The sequence below is a fragment of the Chelon labrosus genome (assembly GCF_963514085.1).
Source record: "Chelon labrosus genome assembly, chromosome: 2".
NCBI classification, from domain to species: domain Eukaryota; kingdom Metazoa; phylum Chordata; class Actinopteri; order Mugiliformes; family Mugilidae; genus Chelon; species Chelon labrosus.
This window is the reverse complement of record NC_140338.1, coordinates 26,333,769-26,354,744: the sequence shown is the minus strand read 5'-3', so window position 1 is coordinate 26,354,744 and position 20,976 is coordinate 26,333,769. Positions and strand designations below refer to the sequence as shown.

Here is a 20,976-nt window from a genome sequence, read left to right as displayed (position 1 = left end):
TTAATTTATTTAGGACTAAAAAGTCTTAGTTACAGTATACGCTCACTTGCCAGTTCAATAGGTACACTCATGGGTGCAGATCCTGGGGGGGACGTGGGGACGGGGGACATGTCCCTGCCAATTTCTGAAAAACATGAATTGTGCCCCCCAATAAAAATAACATAAATTATTTGAAATTGAACAAATGTATTTTCAGACTTCACATTCTTCACATTTTAGATTCACATCTAAAAAGAAACGATTGAAATGGTGGAACAAATAATGTTTGACAAATATATTTCTGACTCCACAAAAAAAAATCACTTTTGTCCCCCCCCCCAATCCTGACATCGGATCTGCACCCCTGGGTACACTAGTAAAACCGAATACATCCCTGCACCTCCTTCATGTTGAAACGTTACAGAAAGGTGGTAATTCAACTGGATGATCATTTTGGAGGATGGTGCTGGCTGTTAAACTGGATTGCATTAAAAGTGTTTCTGTCATTTAGCTGACATGGGGTTGTCAAAATAATAGAAACATGCTGGTACAGCACAGTACAACTTAATAGTATTACAGAAAATTAAAACACAGTTGAAGCAACAGCTCTCTCTGTTATTTCAAACAAATGCTGAATACCATAACCTTTATAAAGCTAAGGTTTAGTGCAGGGATGTTAAATCAGGATGCATTCGTTTTCACTAGTGTCCCTAATGAACTGACGAGTACATGCAGGCTACACCGGTGATAAACTGGGAATTATTTTGACTGACCTCTGGTGAACTAGAACCTCTCTTCCACCGCTTTTATCATCCTATAAACTCCATCATTTTGTCTTTTTATTATGAGGGGGTCTTGGCTGTCCTTTGAGCATGTGTTCCCGTGGAACAGAGGATGATAACAAGACCATGCACGAGAGACGCACCGATCAGTGATTGGTCAGCCTCCTCCCAGCTCGGCCGGCCCGTCCAATCGCGGGTCAGTCCGCAAAACCAGTTATGATCCACGCAACCGAACGCCCATCACGTTGCGCACATGGATCGGGTCGAGGTGACCACGCCACACCCAGCTGACCGAAGCAGAGTGCCTGTGCTGGGGGAACGGCTTGTGTAACAGCTGTGTATCAGCCAGCGGCACCAACATCCACCAGTTGCGCCGTGTCTTGAAGAAATGTGCACGCAGAGGAGGCGGCGCATGCAGCGGCCTCTCAGTGCGACGGGGGCCGAGATATAGTTGAGGGGATTCGGGCGTAGTTTTGTGAGCGACAGCGTTTGCGTGCTTATGATTTTGCCGTAACCAGTTCTCGGAGGAATGAGAGGCCTGTGCTCGGGTCTGAAAATGGGATTGTTTTTGCACGCTGTTGGCTCTGTCACCCCCACCGAGTCGGCAGCGGACAGGGTAAGGCTGAACAGTCACAAACACAGAGCTGCTAGCTAGCTAGCTAGTCACCTGGCTAACTTAGCAAGTTGCCCGACTTCACATCATTTATGTTCTTTTCCGCCAAGCCCAGTTACTGTCACACCACAGTGTATCTATTTTACTTAGCTGTTGCCTAGCTTTAACTTCTGCTGTGCTGTCAAGGAAAATGTTAGCATGCTTGCTAAGTTGCGCTGTAAGCTGCTGTAGCTAATGTAGCTAGCACAGCTGAAGTAGAGACAAACACCAGAGAGCCAGGGCCTCTCTCTGCTCTGTTTATGGTAGAGAGGTTTGACATTTTAACCAGAAGTCCGTTGCATACATAACAAAAGCAGTTCTTCAGGTGTGAAGAATGACTCACATGTAGACAGGTAGTAGCAGCTCTAATTAGCTTGGTCAGTTAACCTGGGACCAGGTAATGTTAGATCCACAGTCATTAGAAAGACATGTGCTGTTAATCTGGTAAGAATCATTACCACATTGTCATAAAGTAAATTACATCAAATAAGTGTATTCCTGGAGTTTGCTTTTATTTTAATAATAATGTGCAGCATAATAACAATGATAAAGATATGGGGTTGCAAATTATTATGGTCTTGGCCCTGATTGTGAGAATCTAATATTTAGTGATGAAAAGGATGCACTGTATCTGTTTATTGTCTCAGGTTGGATTAGTTTAAATCATTTTATGTATCTTCAAATTGGACCTGACAAAAATGTAAGGCTCAAATGAACAACATTAAGCAAAAATACGTCAAATCAATCAGTGGACGCTGTTGAACTTGTCCTCTACTGCATCTCTACAAAATCTGATGCAACATAGAAGAAGCATTGGCTTCTAATCGTTTTGTGACCTGAATCGGAAAGTAACGTGCAAATACAGATTTCCAGGAGAGAGTTTTCAGCCTGTTGTTGCATCACTGTAAGTCATGAAAAAACGCATTAGCTGACCCTTTTATCAGCACTTATATACAAAATAGCACCAGCAATATTTTTATCAGAAGTTTATGGGCTAAACTTTCACTGAATGGTAACAGAGGATTTTTATATTTTTTTTTTTAAACTTTAGTTCCCGTGATGTTCAGGACCAAGGTACAAGGGTCGCAAATGAATGGGCAAAACTGCATTTTTTTTCTGGGTGAAATAATTCCAGCCACTACTGTTATCTCATGCGGTGTCACACGCTGCATCTGTTTGTTATCGATGCTCGAGTGTGTGCATAAACGATACTGTTATGAAGCAGCCTGCTGTCTGCGTGTTTGTGCTTGTGAAGTTTAAGCCAGAGCCGTCAGAAAAGAAATGGTTACACCGAAATGCCCAAAGCAGTGACTTCCATTTGCACGCTTCCAACACTCAGCACAGCAGAGTCGGCTATATTATATCCGTCGTTATCGTAACAGGTGATCACTGGCTACTTACATAATGTCTCACAGTGATGTTACTGTCAGACGTGGTGATTAACATTAGCCCCCAGCTCTGTATCCCATCGGCAGTTCACCTTAAATTATGCACATAATACACAGTTTAGTGTTTGAAAAAGGTCCTATTTGTATTTCAGAATTCAAACTATACCCCGTGGTGAGAATAAAAGCCAAGGCGCTGAAGTCCTTTTATCAGTGAGTCACTTGTTTTCAAATCTAGATTAAATGAAATTGTTGTACTTTCCAGCTGATATGAACTCTGTCACCGTGACAAATTCAGGGGCTGCAGCTGTTCTGTGTTTTTTTTTTTTTTTTTTTTGCCACAGCTGTTTATAGCACCAATACGGACCGAAAGCCTAAAAAGACACATACTTGATACTTGATTTACCTAATATTTTGACTACAAGCCATTTAAAGCAGACTCGTTTCCTACAGTCTAATTAAATCATGAATTGTAACAAGGCTTCCTCTACAAGTCAAGGAAACTGTGTCACCCTCCGCCACTCACACATACACTGAAAATGTTGGCCACCGTTTGTTTGTGTGTCGTTGTTCCCAGTTATTTCCTGACTTTGGTATCTGTGAGTTATAATTTGGTCCCCAGTGAGTGCAAATCACCAGTGTTAAGGCCGTGACAACCCAAACCGATGGTCAGCCATTTCCCGGTGTCGTGCCGTCGGTGTCTGTTTTTCGCTTGTTTCACGTCCTTATCTCATCTGAACATTCAAATACAGAATTATTTTCATAACAACAGGATCATCTAGAATGAATAAACTGTAGACCAGCTGCTCAGTATTATTCAGGAGAGGCCAGCTCTGCACGACGGCTTGTGGCTCTTTCCGGCTTTTTAGCATCCCAGCTAATAGTAGCTGTGCTGGTTTCTCCGAGACTACTGCCACCTACAGGTGTGAAGAGTTCATTCCTTTCATTTAAATGCAGAATGCATCTGCCAGCTGGCCGTTGGCTGTGGCCTTTTTGGGTTCAGACACAGGCGACGTGAGAAAGACTAGTGTAGTAGGCCCTGTATTTCTTTGATGTCAGTTTGGTGCGTCAGTACCTTTTAAGGCCTAAAAAAGTCTTGTGTATCTATTGAAACCTTTACTTATGATCGACATCTTTTATTGTGTAAAACGTTTTGTGTTCTGCTGTCTAAATGTAAAATTTAAGACATCTGACCAGATTTAGATCAGCTTGTTTTTGAACAATTTAGACATAAACTCGGTCGTCAATATTTTCCTTTACCCTACTGGTTATGTTGGCAATAAGTAGCTATGGCAGGTCATTGTCAAGCAGGATTCTGTCTGTTGGTCCTCGCATTAATATCTGCTCTGATATCTATTAGTATCAGGACAAAAGACAGGTGTGAACACCCCCAGGACGCATTGAGATCAGCCTGCCCAGTCTTCATGGCCTCCTGCAGTTATCCACTCCTACCTGAATGAACAATTTTCCAACCTGCCTATGATTCCTCTTATATTTTCAAGCTGTCATGTAACATCATCAGTTTGTATCATAAGATTCCACGTGTACTCTTTAGTCAGATATGTGTATCTATGACAGATGTATGTTTATCTCGTTTCTCCTGCTGTTCTCTTCTCTCTCTTTTCTGTCTGTACCCGGCTGGCCTCAGGCAGATGGGTCCCTCCATATGAGCTGGGTTCTGCTCAAGGTTTCTTCCTGTTAAAAGGACCGTCACCTTCAGGCTTGCTCTGGAGGTTTCAGGCCGGGTTTTGTAAAGCGTCTTGAGACGATTTGTATTGTTATTGACACTATATAAATAAAATAAAATTGAATTGAATTGAATTTAAGAGATCTGATCTCTGGCCACATTTGGAGGTGGCATTCCTTTGGTAGCGTGAACACAATGCGTCCTGAGACGCATTAAGACCGCCTATACTCAACAGGGGTGCTCCTATGTCAGTGGAGTTTTGCCTCATTCATTCAGCAGACCGCTTTTTAAAATATTCTGTCCTTGGAGCTGTTACCTTACTCAGCAATAAATAAACCTAATCAAGAATTAGTAAACAAAAAGTATTTAACATGAGTGAACGTGTTGGCATGTGGTTAAGTTAATCACTCAATAATCACTCTTTATTACTGTAAATTATAATACACAAAGCATTGCTGTTGTTGCTTCTGGAGCAGCGGTAGTGATTCATTAGAGATAAACGCTGTTACAATATTCTACTGGGCCCCAGATAAAGTTGGGGTTTAGTTGCGTACAGAGCATAAAACTGAGATCGGATCTGGAGACGCATGTCTGAACACACGTACCTAAAGCTGGTCACTTGCGATCGGATAGCCCAGTTTGGATCTTAATACAAGGTCTGAACAGGCCCTACAGGCAGACATCTCGAATGAGTCTTTAGCAGCAGGCAAACATGCCTCCTTTTTTTTTTTTTTTTTTTTTACTTGGCTATAAGATTAAGTGGCTCATATGTTTATTAAAGTCTCCTCAGCTGTTGAAATTTCTTTGAGGGGATTTATGACATTAAGGATTGCTACTTATAAATCTGCAGCCACCGGTCTGCGTAACCTTGACGGCTATGAAAGAGCACCTTTCTTTGTTGAAGGACGGAATAACAAATAAGAGGTCAAAGCGCTCCTAATATGCATCAACTGATTCGCCATCTCCTACAGGCCTGTGCTTAGTGGATCGTGTCTGACTATGCCATCAAGGCTAAAATGCAGCCACTCATCTCCAGGGACAGTATCTGATAGTCACTAGGAGATCTCTGAGCTGTCCTCATTGTCTCCTCATTTCAGCAGCTTCTCATTATTAAGGTTGATTATTTTCAGTACTTTCAGGGACGGTAACCAAATCTGCCTTTAATCTGCTAGTACGGCATGAGAGAGGTGGATTGTTTTATTGTTGCCTGCTTGGAGGGGAGACGGGAATCTACTCTGTACAGATTCTTTGCTCGGTCACTGTCTGTCAGGATAAGTAAAAAAACAAGAATTGGGGACGGTCTTTGTTGTTTTCTTCAAGTATATGACATTGCTTCACGTCAGCAGCAACACAAGTAAAATGTTAAAGTCTGGCTGGAGGAATTTTCTTGAATAAGTCTTGTTTGCGAAATCCTGACCCCCTCCCTTTTCAGTGCTCTTTTTATGCGGCATAGTCGGAATACTCAAACTAGATGATTATCTCCATTGAACTGCAAAAAAGGGCCCAGCATGCAAAGTGGCGAGTGGGGGAGAGCAGCTAGCGAGTCGGTGAAAACAGCGGAAATTACCAAAAACAAAGCAGAGGAACAGAACATCTTGTGATTATTACACAGAATTAAATCTGTGGGTTGCTGATAAGGTTGAAACAGCAGATGATCGGTGAGGAGTTAAAGTTGTGGCTAAAATGGTATGCAAGCAGTTTGGTTTGTGCTGATCTGGTGTGTGTTTCATTCCTGTCTTAATGCTTTTCTCACTCTTCTCTCCCCTTCTCTCACACTTCACCTCTCGCCACTCTCTACGCCTTATTATCATGCAGCGGCCCAGCTTGGAGCTCGCTCTCCACTGCTGCTTGGAAATTTCCGTAAAGCAATCCTCAATCACTGTTTGGGCCTGGACTCGAGCGGGGTGAGGGAGTGTGTATGTGTAAGGGAGAGAGGGAGGGAGAGAGAGGGGGAGGGAGGGAGAGAGAGAATGTTTGAGAGTGTTTTTTCTTTCTCTGGTATAATAACCCATGAGGTAGAAGGGGACTTGTCTGGGATTTGTGGACCCAGGATCATCATGCCTCTAATTTTGGAGCCTGCACTGGTAATCTGTTGAGCGCCTGTCTTTACATAGATCTTTGATAGCTCTAGCTAATTATTAAGCTAACCTAGAAGAAAACATCTGAGGGATCTTCTGGGAAAAGTCCATGAACCCATCTTATGTAGTTTTTAATTACAATAGTCTGATCTATCTGCTGAGGTTATCGTCTTGTGCGAGTCCTATCACTGCTAAACTTTTCACAATTTGTAACTTCGGACAAGTCTGCTACTTTGCTATATTGACAGTTAAAGCTAATACCAAGTGCCTTATTAGTTGTGGATGAAAGTAGGTTTTCCTTGCTCTGATTTAACCTGATCTAATCTTTGAAATGGGATTTGTTTATTAGATCTCGGGCAACATACTGAGCGGTTTTGTGGTGGCTGTGAGTCAAAAATTTGCACTTGATATGGACCTTAAACACTGATGAAATTCTAGTAGCTCAGCAGCACAAGTAGTTAGGACTTGTTTACTTCAGATCATAGCTAAGTATAAATGTTGGCTACAAGATCTCTGCAGGGCTTTTATTATAGCAAGTCAAAGATCAGGGTTAGTCATGTAAAACAAATGTCATACTTCTTTAAGAACCGTGCACACAACATACTGCATACATATCTGATTTTGTAGTTTTGTGGTTTCACTATTTGAAACTTAAATAGATAAACAACTAGCCTCAAAGTTTGTCTCTATTTTCCACGAACGTCATTGGTGACGTTTTTAGAGCTGCTAGAAGTGCCTCCTGTTTTGTGTGTTGCACAGTGGAACATTAGTGTATGAAATTTTACAGAAACTGGGTTTTGTTTCTTTAAACTGACAAGAAGGTACGTTACATGTATGATTTTTAGCTCCTGAGTAGTTCAGAGAAGGAAAATACTAAAATGAATGATGGCTGAAATCTATTTAGAAGCTTTCTGCAGGCTTTACTGTCACACTACGATGGGACACTTGAATAAAAACTGAGTCGTCATTAATGTTCTCAGCAGCACCTGTGCTTTTGTCTGCTAAAACATGAAAATGCCTGCTGCGAAAATGGCTCATTGTTTTAATTTTTATGACTCTGGGAAAACAGTTGCAAGAAAAAAACATGTGCCGAACCAACTCTTAAGATTTTGTTCAGACAAGATGCAAAGTGGAGAGCCCATAACTGCACTGTCCAGTCACTTCAGATAGACTCTGTCGTGAGTGCCGTTTGTGAACTCAAATGGGAAAAAAAAGTAAAGCTGTAATTAAATATAGATTTAAAATAAAATGACTGATATGTAAATACCACCAGGAAAGTACAGTTAATTACTAATTAATTGAATGATGACCTCAGTGTTTCTTTCTAGCTTCTGAAAGCATCTTTAACCGTTGATGTGATGAGGTTGTGTCATTCTAATGGGAATCAGAAGTTGCTAAATCATTTATTATTTATGTTAATTTTATGAATTATTTTTGCTGTTATTAAGATGCTTCTTAAACTGATCATTTTATATTGAAGGGTGTTTCTCATGCTTGTCTTGCAGAACCTGCTGCACTGTGAAGGTGTCAACAACCAGAGCTACTTCTGTGAGTCTGGACACTGCTGCGGAGAATCCCAGTGCTGCAGTTACTACTACGAGCTGTGGTGTAAGTCTCCTGCTTTTCTTCCATTTTACTCACCCCTTAACGCCGTCTCGCCCTCCCACTCCCAGAACAAACAGGATTTGTCAGAATTAACCTTTGTGATGTTAAGCTTCTGCTTAGCAACCCATCTTTGACATACGGGAAGAAGAACTGAAGGAGTAATAGGATAAATCATATGGGTGGAATGCCTGGGACGCATGTTATGTAATGTGTAGACTTGAGACCTAGTACTGGAAAATAAGAGAAGGGTGAAATATTGTGTCATCGTCAGAATTATCTTTACTGTGACTGAACTGTCAAAAATGATAAAAACAACCAGCAATTAAAAGGAGGACTTTCATGAGAAGATAAGGCAGTTTGTGTAGATGACGATTAACAGGATGGACTATTTAAAGGAGAAGCCTTTTTTGACATTCAAAAAGTACAAATGGCCCTTAAAGCACTTGACAGAGATAAACTAAAGAGTATTATTTACAAACCACTTTGAAAGATTACAGTCCTAACCAACCACCAACATTTTCCACCACTTTCCCAACAAAAACGCCAGTGTGCTTTTGTATAGCAGCTGAACCAGAAAACATCCAAGAAGTCATGTTGTTGCACTAACGTATGCGTACAGTTGAGGTTCACAACAGTATTAACAGTATGGTGGCAGGAGCACGTGTCACTGGAGTTTGAACAGTGTTGTGTTTGTTGGTTTTAATGTATAGAGAATGTGAATTAGTGGTCAATTTGTTTATGCTGTTGTTGTTGTTGGTTGCATCACAGCTCCCTGAACTGAGAATGAAGCTAATGACACGAAACATTGCACAAGCATATGTCTACATCGTCCAGGCTGTGGTATGTCCTTAAAACAAAGCTCGAAAAAAAAGCAAGTGGAATTGATCCCCGCCAGTCATTTAAGACTGAAGAAGCTACTTGGATAAGTGGTGAAACCTTTTCAAGAAAACTCACACAAGTCTAGTTGCCTTTGTTTTTTCTTTGCTTTTTAGATTGCATTAGTCATTGCATTTGAAGTTATGACATTATGACTCCACGTGCATTGATTTATATAGGGGCTTGTTCGTCTCAGTCCAAAATAGCTGCCCAGATTCATTACCAAGATAGCTGGCCGTGTAAGCAGACAAGGACTGCTATCTACTCAAGATATACATAGACAGACCATGATACTTATTTGGTTGGACAAATACATACGTAACGATACTCTTGTCGCTTGTTCAGACAGACTTTTTTCATCCACAGTAGCTTAGTTGCACATAAAAAACACTCCTGAGAACCACAAGTAAAAAGAAAGATAAAATAAAATAAAATAGTATTAGCCAAAAATATACAAAAGTAGCATATGAACAAATCATAGACTGTATGAATATGGACAAGTCTCACCACTTCCTTGCATTGGCCAAACTGACACTATTTTTCCGGGGTTACGGCCATGTCATCTTGCGACTTTGGAGCCAGAGTCTGCGCAGTGCGCCCCGAGAGTGGAGCCACGCTATTGATGGCCCGACCACACATCTGCCAGACTCAGTCGTGTTTTCGTTTAATTAATACTATGCTCTGCTCTACCTTCACCAGTTACAAAGAAACGCTTTACAGAGCGGTTGGCACAGCAACTGGTAGTCGCCCTCACGTCACATCCTGTTTCTGTACAGTCAAATAACTAACTAAAACGAAACTCATCCAAAAAATTGACACTTGAACATGCATTGACATTATATTAACTGCCTAAAATGACAGAAACCATCCTTGAAAAAAAATGTATTTGTCGTGTATTTTCCCATCCATTAACATGGAAAAAGTGAATCTTATGACCTATACTGCAGCCAGACACCAGGGGGAGCTCTACTTCCTTGGCTTTATTTTCAGGCGCAGTTCTGCTGTCCATCTTTATACAGTCTATGGAGCAAATGTACAAGAAGTAGAGACAGAAGGAAGGATAAATAAGGCGCAATAATGTGCATTAACATTAATGACATGGAGTTATCTGTTTCATAAAGGTGAGTTATTTTACAGCTAGGCTGAGTAGGGTATGAAAGTATCGGTAAGCTAATACTATAAAGGTTTCTGGTCCTACTACTAATGCTGATAGAGTTCTTCCACTGTCAGTTTTGACTACATTTTGTGTTTTGTTAGGTATATATTGTGCTATCCTTGATTTTGGAAAGAAAGCACAAAAGCAGACTATCGGTTTACAGAAAAAAAGCATTCGAATTGATTAAAAACGGATTCATTTTAAAATGTTTATTCATGGTGCGGTGAACAATATGTTACAGCTTCCCTCTAAATACAATCAGTAAAAATTCTTAAGTGGCCACAATAGAACAAAAGATGTCTCATGAGGCATTCAAGACAGTATTATGTAACAGATTCACTTCAGTGAGTGTATGTTTAACATCCTTTTTTGTTTTTACCAGAATCATAGGCCGTCTTACCCTGTAGTCCTTCCACACATTTGTCTTTGTATTGATGTAATGCTGGTACCCTTATTTGTTTCACAGTTTGTGTTACTTGCTGCTGATTTGATTAAACATGGAAAACACAAAAGAGAAGTGATTACGTCAAAGTATGACCTTCTCCATCTACAGTGTTGTTTTGTAACATAGTCCTCACTGAGGGTTAAATTGATTCTATGCCATAAAATTCGTAATGCAGAACAAACAGTCCATATCGTATACAAGCATGTGTACGTTAGAGTCATATGTTAGAGTCAGTATTTAATCAGGCATGTGAGTGTATTTTAAAAATATGAAGCAATAATTTGGACAGTAATTGTAAGTTTGTTCATCTTCCTCTGATTTGCAGGGTTTTGGTTGGTGTGGGCGATCATCTTCATTTTGAGCTGCTGCTGTGTGTGTCACCATCGCCGCGCCAAACACCGGCTGCAGCAGCAACAACGTCAACACGAGATCAACCTCATTGCTTACCGTGAAGCACACAACTACCCGTCTGTGCCCTTTTACTTCAGTAAGATCTTCCATTCGAAACCTGCACTCACTTGCTGTAATGCTATTCCTTGGGGTTCTCATTAGTGTCAAACCACATGTAAACATACATCAACCTGCTCTGTCTACCGTTGGGGCTGTCTTTGTTTTTTTCATTAGTTTAAAATGAAGTCTTCATACCTCCATAGGGAGCAGGTCTTCTTCCACGGAGCCCACCATGTTTCTGCAGTAGCCGAGAACAGAAAAACTCTAGTGAGGCCTTTTATTTTTGTTATGCTGTCCACCGTAGATTTTCCTACATGATTGGAAAGAAAGAGATGTGAAAAAAGATGTGATGCACTGGTCCTTCAGGCTTGGAATCCAACAAACTGACGTCAAAAAACTCCCGGCAATGAAGGCTGACGTTGCCTCATGCCATCTGATTCTGGGCCAGTGTGTTACACTTGGACACACCACAAATACTACAGCCAGTTGGCACACACAGTCTGCACCTGCATGAAAAGAAATAAGCTTCTATTAGCTGGGAGGCTAGGATGCTAGGAAGAGATACAAAGCATTGTTTCCATGGTGAAATCATCTGAAACCCCGCCACAGGTCCAACTCGTCCCAGCGCTGTGGGAAAAACTACGGCGTTAACAGCCAGTCACTCGCTTGGCGTTACTGCCCTGAGAGCTGCAGAAGTCGATATAATTATATTTAGTAAATATCAAAGCGTACTATAAAACAGGTTGCTTCTTCTCACCAGCAGGTTTAGTCTTGCCACTCAGATGTTTTACCTTCACACCTGTTTAAGGAAGTCTTTAACATCATTTGCCCTGTTGTTTTGGCTATTATCAATAGCTCCCTATCTACTGCAGTGGTCCCCTCTAGTTTTAAGCATGCAATTGTCCAACCTCTACTAAAGAAGCCCAGTCTTGATTACAGTGACCTGAAAAACTATAGGCCTATTTCCAAATTACCTTTTGTTTCAAAGATCCTGGAAAAAGTTGTTCTCTCTCAGGTCACCTCTTATTTGAATGCTTTCAGTATCCTTGATAAATTTCAGTCAGGTTTTAGAAAACTTCATAGCACTGAATCTGTTCTACTTAAGGTGCAAAATGATATTCTTTGCTCAGTAGATAATGGCTCTTGTGCCCTTTTAGCACTTCTTGACCTTAGTGCCGCTTTTGACACCATTGACCATAGCATCCTTTTAAAACGTCTGGAGGTTGAAGTTGGTCTGCAAGGGGTGGTGTTGAATTGGTTCACATCTTATCTGAAGGATAGAACATTCTCTGTTAGATTAGGTAATTGCTCTTCGTCCATTGCTCCTATCAAATGTGGTGTCCCTCAGGGTTCCATTTTAGGCCCGTTGCTATTCTCCCTATATATGCTGCCTCTTGGCTCCATCTTTAACAAACATAACATTCAATATCACTGCTATGCTGATGACACTCAATTTTACCTGCCATTAGCAGCTGAAAGTTCTGGCACTTTGGAAAGCCTGTTTAACTGCCTTAATGACATAAAGAGTTGGATGGCTGCAAATTTCTTACAATTAAATGAAAAGAAAACAGAGATAATTATTTTTGGTCCACACAGCTCTGTTCCTAAGATAAGAAATGCACTTGGGCCACTGGCTGTAAATTGCCACAGTGAGGTCAGAAATCTAGGTGTTTTCCTAGATTCCTCTTTGAATTTCAATAAGCAAGTCAGTAGTGTGGTTAAGGGAAGCTTTTTTCAACTAAGAACAATAGCTAAATTAAAGCCTTGGCTGTCATATACTGATTTAGAAACTGTAATCCATGCTTTTGTTACATCGAGGCTGGACTATTGTAACTCTCTGTATTTAGGTCTGAACCAATCTACCCTTGCTAGACTTCAATTAGTCCAAAATGCAGCAGCAAGGCTTCTTACTGGAACAAAGAAACATATGCACATAAGTCCTGTGCTGGCCCAACTCCACTGGTTACCTGTCAAATACAGAATTAATTTTAAAGTTTTACTTTTTGTTTTCAAAGCCCTAAATGGAATGGCACCACAGTATATCTGTGACCTTTTAAGTCCCTACTGTCCTTCTAGGCCCCTGAGGTCTTCCTCACAACATCTTCTCTCAGTCCCAAATGCAATCCTAAAAACTAAAGGTGATAGGGCTTTTTCTGTTGCTGCCCCTAGACTCTGGAATAATCTCCCTATAGAAATTAAGTCCTGTCCCACCATCGCTAGTTTTAAATCAAATTTAAAGACCCATCTATTTTCTTTGGCCTATAATGTCCATTCATTTCTCCCCTTGTTTGTTTATTTATCTTATTTCTATTTCTTTTCAGTATTATATTAACTGGCATCTTTAACTTTACTGTACATCTTTCTCTAGTAGTATTAGTTTCAGTAACCATATGTTCTTTTATCTACAATCATAATCTGTTTATTATTATTATTATTATTATTTTGTATTTCCATTTATTTATGTTTTATTTACTTTTTTTTGTCATTTATATTTTTGTTTTTATTACTGTATATATTTTATTTCTGTGAGCACCTTGGGTCAATTACATTGCATTTAAGTGTGCTATATAAATAAACGTGACTTGACTTGACTTGACTTGACTTGACTTGACTTGACTTTTCAGTTTTTCCACTCTCTGCTGTTTTGCTTGAGTTCACTTCCACTTTGTTTCCACGTGTACCGAGCCAAAAGTTCTGATAAACCACTTTGAATGCCACCCGGTCACAACCAACAGCACACAGATAGACTTAGCTACTAGCAAGCGAACACAGTGGAGTACTTGAATATATACACAAACCAGAATCTTAAGGAGAGTAAATATTGGACTTTTGCTACTGTTGCTTAGTGTCCTCGAGATGTGTAGATAGGCAACCCTTTGCTAACGTTTGGCAAGTTCATGGGGGGGAAATATTTGCAGCATGTGTGGCAAAAGGCCAAATTAATCACTTTTTTCCACACAAACGTATCTGCCCTGATCAATCCAAGGAAAACCTGTCATACAACCAATATGTGAACAAGCCAGTTCTTGGTGAACAGAATCGGCTTTAGAATTTTGGAAACATGTGAGTGTGATGCTCTATTGAAACTTCATTTTGAAGTTGAAGCTTGTTAGACAGAAACGGCTGAATGTTCCTAAAAGCAGAATAGCTTTTTGTAATATCCTTCTGATTAGAATATCAGGGGCATTTAGCAGACTTATTTTCAAAATGATGCATATTTAGCCTCCTGTAATTAGGTAATGCGTCATGAAAAAAAAAGTTTCCATTTCCATTTAACAATATTTTAAAATCATAATTTCTGTGCTCCTGTTAAACCTCTCCTGCAAACTTTTCAGCTTGGCAGATCCGTCTGTTTGCTTTGTTGAGAACACTGCACACACTCTTCTTATTCTGGGACAAACTGCTAAGATCCTAAATCTTGTCTGCAGAGAAGATGTTTCTGAACTGATTGGACATGAAATGTGTTTGTCAGAGATTTTGAAACTTGACTGTAAAATTATAAGAAGCAGTGTTAGGTCCAGTGCAGATGACATAGTGTTAGTACTGCTTATGGGAATAAAAAAAAGTTCAAATCTAAAACTCTTATGTTTGTAAGTATATTATGTCATCTGTACTTTTCCGTTTATATCAAACTGAGCAATGTAACACTAGTGACAAACAAATCAGTATCTCCTGACTCAAAGTAGTGGTGCCTGGCTCAGATGTAATGTTTGCTCTCAGGTCCATCCATGGTTTCACACAGCTTCAGAACCTTCCCTGTTTGCATGCCCCAGTTTTCAGGAAATGGCCAGCGTTGCTTTCTTGGTACCTTGCCAGTGTTGCAACACCATCTCACACAGCACTGCAACGGCCAGCACAGGTCTGACCCAGAAATGAGCTTGTTTTGTCACATTTCCCTCCCCTATTGCTTTGGGAATGCTTCAATATTGGTCTGGGAAGTTCACTGAGGTCAGGGTGAAAGTAATATGGCTCAGTTGGAGGTGGTTATTTGGAGGAAATACCAACACATCCTTGTGCAGAATGTATTTAGTTGTGTACAGTTTTTATTAAATGTTTCTTAAAGATGTTTTTTCGTCTTCTTTTCAGGGTTTCTGCCAAACTACCTCCTGCCTGACTATGAAGAGGTGGTGAATCGGCCGCCAACTCCTCCCCCTCCCTATAGTGCCTTACACACAGGCCCATCCTCTGTAGCTTCTAGTCCACTGGCTCCTGAGCAGCAGGAGGGACACTGTCCAGCCATCCAGTCCTCTCCGGTACCCCCGATCTCTGACAGTCTGTGTTGCAGACCCAGCATGGAGGAGCCGCAACCTCCCACTCTAGACTTAAGGCCAAAGCCTGACAACAAGCCCATACAAACAGCACAAGATTCAAGTGTGATACTACTCTCTGATGGGGTCAACAGGGAGGGACTCACCAGCCAGGAGAAAAGAGCTGGAAGTGGGGACGATCCCTGCAAGGACGCCCTGCAGAAGGATCTCAGCCTATCAGAGGGTTGTGCTGAGGACAAGGAGCGCCTCCCCGGTGGACGGAGGAGGCGGATCACAGGGGACTCTGGGATTGAGGTGTGCGTGTGCGGAACACGTGGGAGCAGTGGTTGTAGCGGAGGTGGAGGGACCGGCCAGGAAGGCGAGGAGTTGAGGGAGCTGGAGAGCCTGCTGGGGCGCGAGGTCGACAATGAGGAGGAGGAGGGAGAAGAAGCAGGAGACTTCTGCGACAGCTGCGGTCATCGGGCCTCACTCGGTGCGGACGACGAGCAGGCACTGGGGGGGGGGCTTGAGAGGCGAGCCGGACGTGGGCCAGCAGGAACTCTGCAGCCAGTTCACCACACAGGCAGTGTCCCCCTGCATCCACCTGTGTGCCTCCTCCTCCACACCATCAACGAGCAGGAAGGACCGTCCCACAGCACCAGCACTGAGCCGCAGGGCTGAAACACACACCTTTGTCACAGAGGAAAGGAGAGCGCGACACTGCTTTTGTATCCAAGCAAGTGTTTCATGTCCAAATGCCTTCTAAGCGAGTATTTTTATGCATCTTAGATAAAACAGGTGTGGGAGCAGTTGGGGGATCCACCACAAACGAGTGAGATTCAAGGGTTCCTCCCCACACCGGAGCTGTGGCCTTAACCTGTGTATTTTGGGTTATATTTGGGCAGTACAAGTTCTATAACAGCCTGTGGCAACTGAGACTTCTCACACTGTACATGCACACAGTCCTTCAGTTGTCCTTCTCATACAACACAAGCTACTGACACAGTCAAAGACTCGATAGCTGAAGCTGTGACGTCAGGACAGGACAGGACGTTCACTGCCAAGGATGAATGCAGCTCACCTCAACAGGCTCTTGCAGCATTTCTGCGAAGCCATTCTCTGCAAGCAGTGAACTACGTAGCAACATAACACGCAGCAGGAACATTTTGGATGAGTACATTGTGGAAATACAACCGTGCGTGTTTATACAAGCTGATACGGTACAGGGACACCAGAACAAGACTGTGTGGGACGTCCCATAGACTAATGCTTCTAAAGTGCTTCTTCAGCAGTTTAATAACCGCTCTGCCTTGTTTCTGTTGCTCTAGCAGCACCGCTAGCGATAGGGAAGTGTTAAGTGCATTAATAAATCATGTGAGCAGTTCCTAGTTTGCACAAGATGTGTTTATCTTTATACATGAAGCGTTCAGCAAAAAAAAAAAAAAAAAATCTAAACAGAAAGTGCTTAGTTTTTTTATTAATTAAGTCTTAAACTGCAGAACATGATTAGTTTCTTGCAGTTTTGTTGGAGCATTTGTGAGAACTGGATCTTCGTAGGGAATGCAACAGACTTACTTCGTATACAATCATTTTTAGTTTGTTGAATGTTTGTAGTATGTGCCTACCCAAAAAAAAAAAAATGCAACATTGTGATGAACAATAAGCTGCAGACTCTGAGAAAGCAGGTACCAAAAACAAGAAAAGAATGTTAAGCTTAGAGATTTCAACCGAGATGGGCAACGTCAGACCTCAAACTTTTGTGTCAGTCAGTGCGTCACCACCATCACCAGCTTCACAGTACAAAATCATAAACCTTTTTAGAACTCTTTCTGTCGGATTTTCATATCAACGCATTTTACCGTTCTTCAGCATTGGTTTTCATTCATTCAACATTGGAACTGCTTCTTGAAGGATCCATTAAGGCTCTGATTTCAGTCACCTGGACTACAGCGACTTTCACCAAAACATGGGCTGAATTTTTTTTTTTTTCAACCATTGGTTGGAAAAAGCTTTTATGAATGTATTATGTTTTCGTCTTTTACGGGACATTTGTTCCTTCCCCAGCTTTATTTAAATGTTATTTGTCACAGAATGGCCATGATTGTGAAATAAACAGCATGAGTTTACTTACAAATAACAAGTAGTCAACCTATCAAGGCAATTTTAGGATAAAATGTTATTGCAGTTGCAGGCGGGTTATAGACTGATATAGACAAAACTTTACTTGGATAAAAACTGAACCAAAATAACAACAAGAGTTGCCACTACATTATATTTCAGAGAAGTATTTATTTCTAATGATGGACAAAAGTTCTCCTCACAGGATGTGATAAAACTACAGCTTACTACTGTAAAGCAAAGACCACACTGTAAAATCCAGCTCTTCTCAGGGTGCTTTCACACCTAGGTTATTGTTCTGAAACGGGCACGTTTCCCCTCATTTGAGAAAATGGAAATTGCACTCTGTGCACAACAAATCAACCGAGCTGAAACGGGGTAGAGCGGATGATCTCCGCTTCCTTGATCCCCTGAGCGATTTGTCTGCACTTAGAACACACGTCACCCACGGGCCGATACGACTACACTGTATTGTGTATAATAATATAACCAAGCAGTTCACCGGATATGCCTCCGTCAGAGGTGTCTGGCAGCAGCAGTGCGGCTTCTCAGCATATGCTGAGTAGATCAACTGAACATGTTGTTCATATCTGGTACATCACAGAACAGCAACACGTGTCAGTGCTGACAATGGATGTTCATGGTCCATTTTTGGTTTGATTGCTGTTCCCTGAAATCCAGTTTTCCTGAAAATTATGACCAATCACAAAATTATTGAGGGTGTGTCAAAACTTTGTCTTGATTGCCTTGTAAATGCAAACCAAACCAAGGTTAAATGCAATGTTGTAACAACATTGTAACGTATCTTATTACTCTGAATATAATGTAGGAGTGAACGCGCCCTTAAATAGGCCAGCCTGACTTGCTCCTCCCACTGTTTTTTCCCAGAGGAAAAATTGGTCTGGGGTTGCTAAGCCGGGAACTAATTATGCTCTTGCACACGTCTACCAGGCCAGTCAAATTGTTTGATTATGTGAAGGACAGAAGAATAACAGCAACGTAGTCATACACGTCATCTGAACGCCGTGGAGTTGAATTTGTTTACAACAAAATAGCTCTGATTGGTTGTAGTACTGACTAGTTTTGTGCAGAAATACTTTTTCTCTGTGATTGGTAGCACACCATTTGGACTTCATTATGGGGCATGCTTCAGTCTCAATTCTTATTAGAATTGATTAGAATGAATTCAAATCTTGCAGCAGCTGTGGTACAGTAGATGTCTGCTGGTGATGCATTGTGTAGCTGATAGTTCTTTATAATGTCCATCCTGTGTGGAACTTCTGCAATTTGAGTTGTTTTAAGGAAGTACATTTAGTTTTCCACCCTCTTAAATTAGCCGACAATACTATTTTGTCTAGCAAGTATGTTTTTCCATCGGAGTGCCCACAAAAGGTCCACACATTTCAATGTCTGCAAAGCACAAATGTTCCAACCACTGGACAAGATTGTTTCCCAAAATTTACAGCACAAGTAGAAGTGTAATGTAAACTTTATCCACCTATCCAAGCCAGAACTCACTCTGACGTGCTGTACGCGTTTGTAAACCAGAAAATGTCATTGTGGAATTGTGGAACATATAGTACAAAGATGAGCTATTTTTCATATTGACTGATTCCTTTAAAAAGTAACAGAGCTGGAGAGAATCTCAAAACCACTTTATATTTGCAATGTATGTACAATATTTGTGTCTGTGAACCAAATAGTTGCTTTCGTAATTTTTATAAAATCATTAGCTTTATTCTTATGGACAGATTTTTGTTTTCCATTAAGGGTATTACCTTTTCCTGTTGAGATTTAACGTCTTTTGAGACTTAAAGTTGTTTGAAGGGTACTTTTGACTAACCGTACAGTAGCGAACTTGTTAACGACGTCAGGGGCATCTTGCCAAAGACACTTTTCTTTCTTAGAGTGTGTTGTTTTGCACATATTCTTTGAATGTTTTGATCATAAGCCATTTATTACAACAACTAAGGTGGATGTATGTTCAATAAACATACTAAATTTGAGTTGATTATTGTGTCTGTGGCTTATTCTAAGTTTCTGTTGATGTGAAGTGTATATAGTATATTTTAGATGTTGACATAGTGGGAAAAGAAAAGAATCATCCCCTTTCAAATATTCACATTCACACAAAAACTAATTTCAGCAACAGTTGTGAAAATGAAAACATCCAAGCACACATGTAAGTACTCTTGTAACTACCCTTTGCTTTAAATACTTCTGATAGTTTAACACACAAGAACATTCACCCAGTCTTGTTCAACTACTCTGATCACTTTGGCTGTGCATTTTCTTGAAGAATTTCACAGTATTTTTGCTCATCAATTTCCTTTCTTCCTGCTGAAGAGTCCCCATCCTAAAAATAGGACGCTGCCACCACCATGTTTCACTCTGTTTTCTGTTCTTTGGTTGATACTGCTATTGGAGTTTAGGCTTGCTAGAGAGTTCAGTTTTGGTCTCTTCTGACCATAACACCTTCCCTCCTGACCTCAGGTTCTTCCAAGGTGTGTTTTTGTGATTTTGTTGCACACAATAAACACCATCCAGTTTGGAAGGACAGCCTGACCCTTCCTCTTCTCAGTCATCGATCTACCTCTACTCCCAAAGATCTGCCACCAATAGTAAGTTGTTTGCTTCCAGTTGCACTGCCATACACATGGAAGTTCAACATTACCATTAAAACTACCGACCATTAACGTGAGTAACACTGATGATCTCAGTATGATGTAATGTCCTTCTAGGTAACCTGGGTCCTGGCATTTATGTGGATGTTATTTTGATAAATACCACCACCTCAGCACTGCAAACCAAGCACACCCCCATGGCAACGGTAAGGGGGTGATCCACGTAAAATGACAGAGCAGGGTCAGCGGATGCTGAGGTGCATAGTGTGCAGAGTTCGTCAACTTTCTGCGGAGTCAGTCGCTGCAGACCTCCAAACTTCATGTGGCCTTCGGATTAGCTCAAGAACAGTGCGCAGAGAGCTTCATGGAATGGGTTTCCATGGCCGAGCAGCTGCATCCAAGCCATACATCACCAAGTGCAATGCAAAGCGTTGGATGCATTGGTGTAAAGCATACTGCCACTGGACTCTAGAGCAGTGGAGTGACGAATCACGCTTCTCCATCTGGAAATCTGATGGACGAATCTGGGTTTGGTGGTTGCCAGGAGAACAGTACTTGTCTGACTGCATTGTGTCAAGTGTGAAGTTTGGTGGAGGGGGGATTATGGCGTGGGGTTGTTTTCCAGGAGCTGGGCTTAGCCCCTTAGTTCCAGTGAAAGGAACTCTGAATGTTTCAGCATACCAAGAGATTTTGGACAATTCCACGCTCCCAACTTTGTGGGAACAGTTTGGGGATGGCCCCTTCCTGTTCGAACATGACTGAGCACCAGGGTCCATAAAGAGTTTGGTGTGGAAGAACTTGATTGGCCTGCACAGAGTCCTGACCTCAACCCAACAGAACACCTTTGGGATGAATTAGAGCGAAGACTGCGAGCCAGGCCTTCTCGTCCAAC

The 20,976-nt window shown here is 41.4% G+C and overlaps 1 protein-coding gene across 1 annotated transcript; it reads left to right on the top strand.

The window, feature by feature from the left end:
- The first annotated feature begins 867 nt into the window (after positions 1-867).
- On the top strand, positions 868-19,878 carry wbp1lb (WW domain binding protein 1-like b). The gene is made up of 4 exons (XM_084562005.1): positions 868-1,377; positions 8,069-8,171; positions 10,971-11,132; positions 15,182-19,878. The coding sequence occupies exons 1-4, from the start codon at positions 1,291-1,293 to the stop codon at positions 16,021-16,023; spliced, it is 1,194 nt and encodes a 397-aa protein (XP_084418131.1). The 5' UTR covers positions 868-1,290; the 3' UTR covers positions 16,024-19,878.
- The last annotated feature ends 1,098 nt before the right edge of the window (positions 19,879-20,976 follow it).

Bases quoted from the DNA above. Each gene is read 5' to 3' on its own strand.
- wbp1lb (XM_084562005.1), top strand. From the start codon at position 1,291: ATGAGAGGCCTGTGCTCGGGTCTGAAAATGGGATTGTTTTTGCACGCT. The intron at 8,172-10,970 runs GTAAGTCTCCTG...TCTGATTTGCAG, and splicing joins TTACTACTACGAGCTGTGGT to GGTTTTGGTTGGTGTGGGCG. The intron at 11,133-15,181 runs GTAAGATCTTCC...TCTTCTTTTCAG, and splicing joins GTCTGTGCCCTTTTACTTCA to GGTTTCTGCCAAACTACCTC.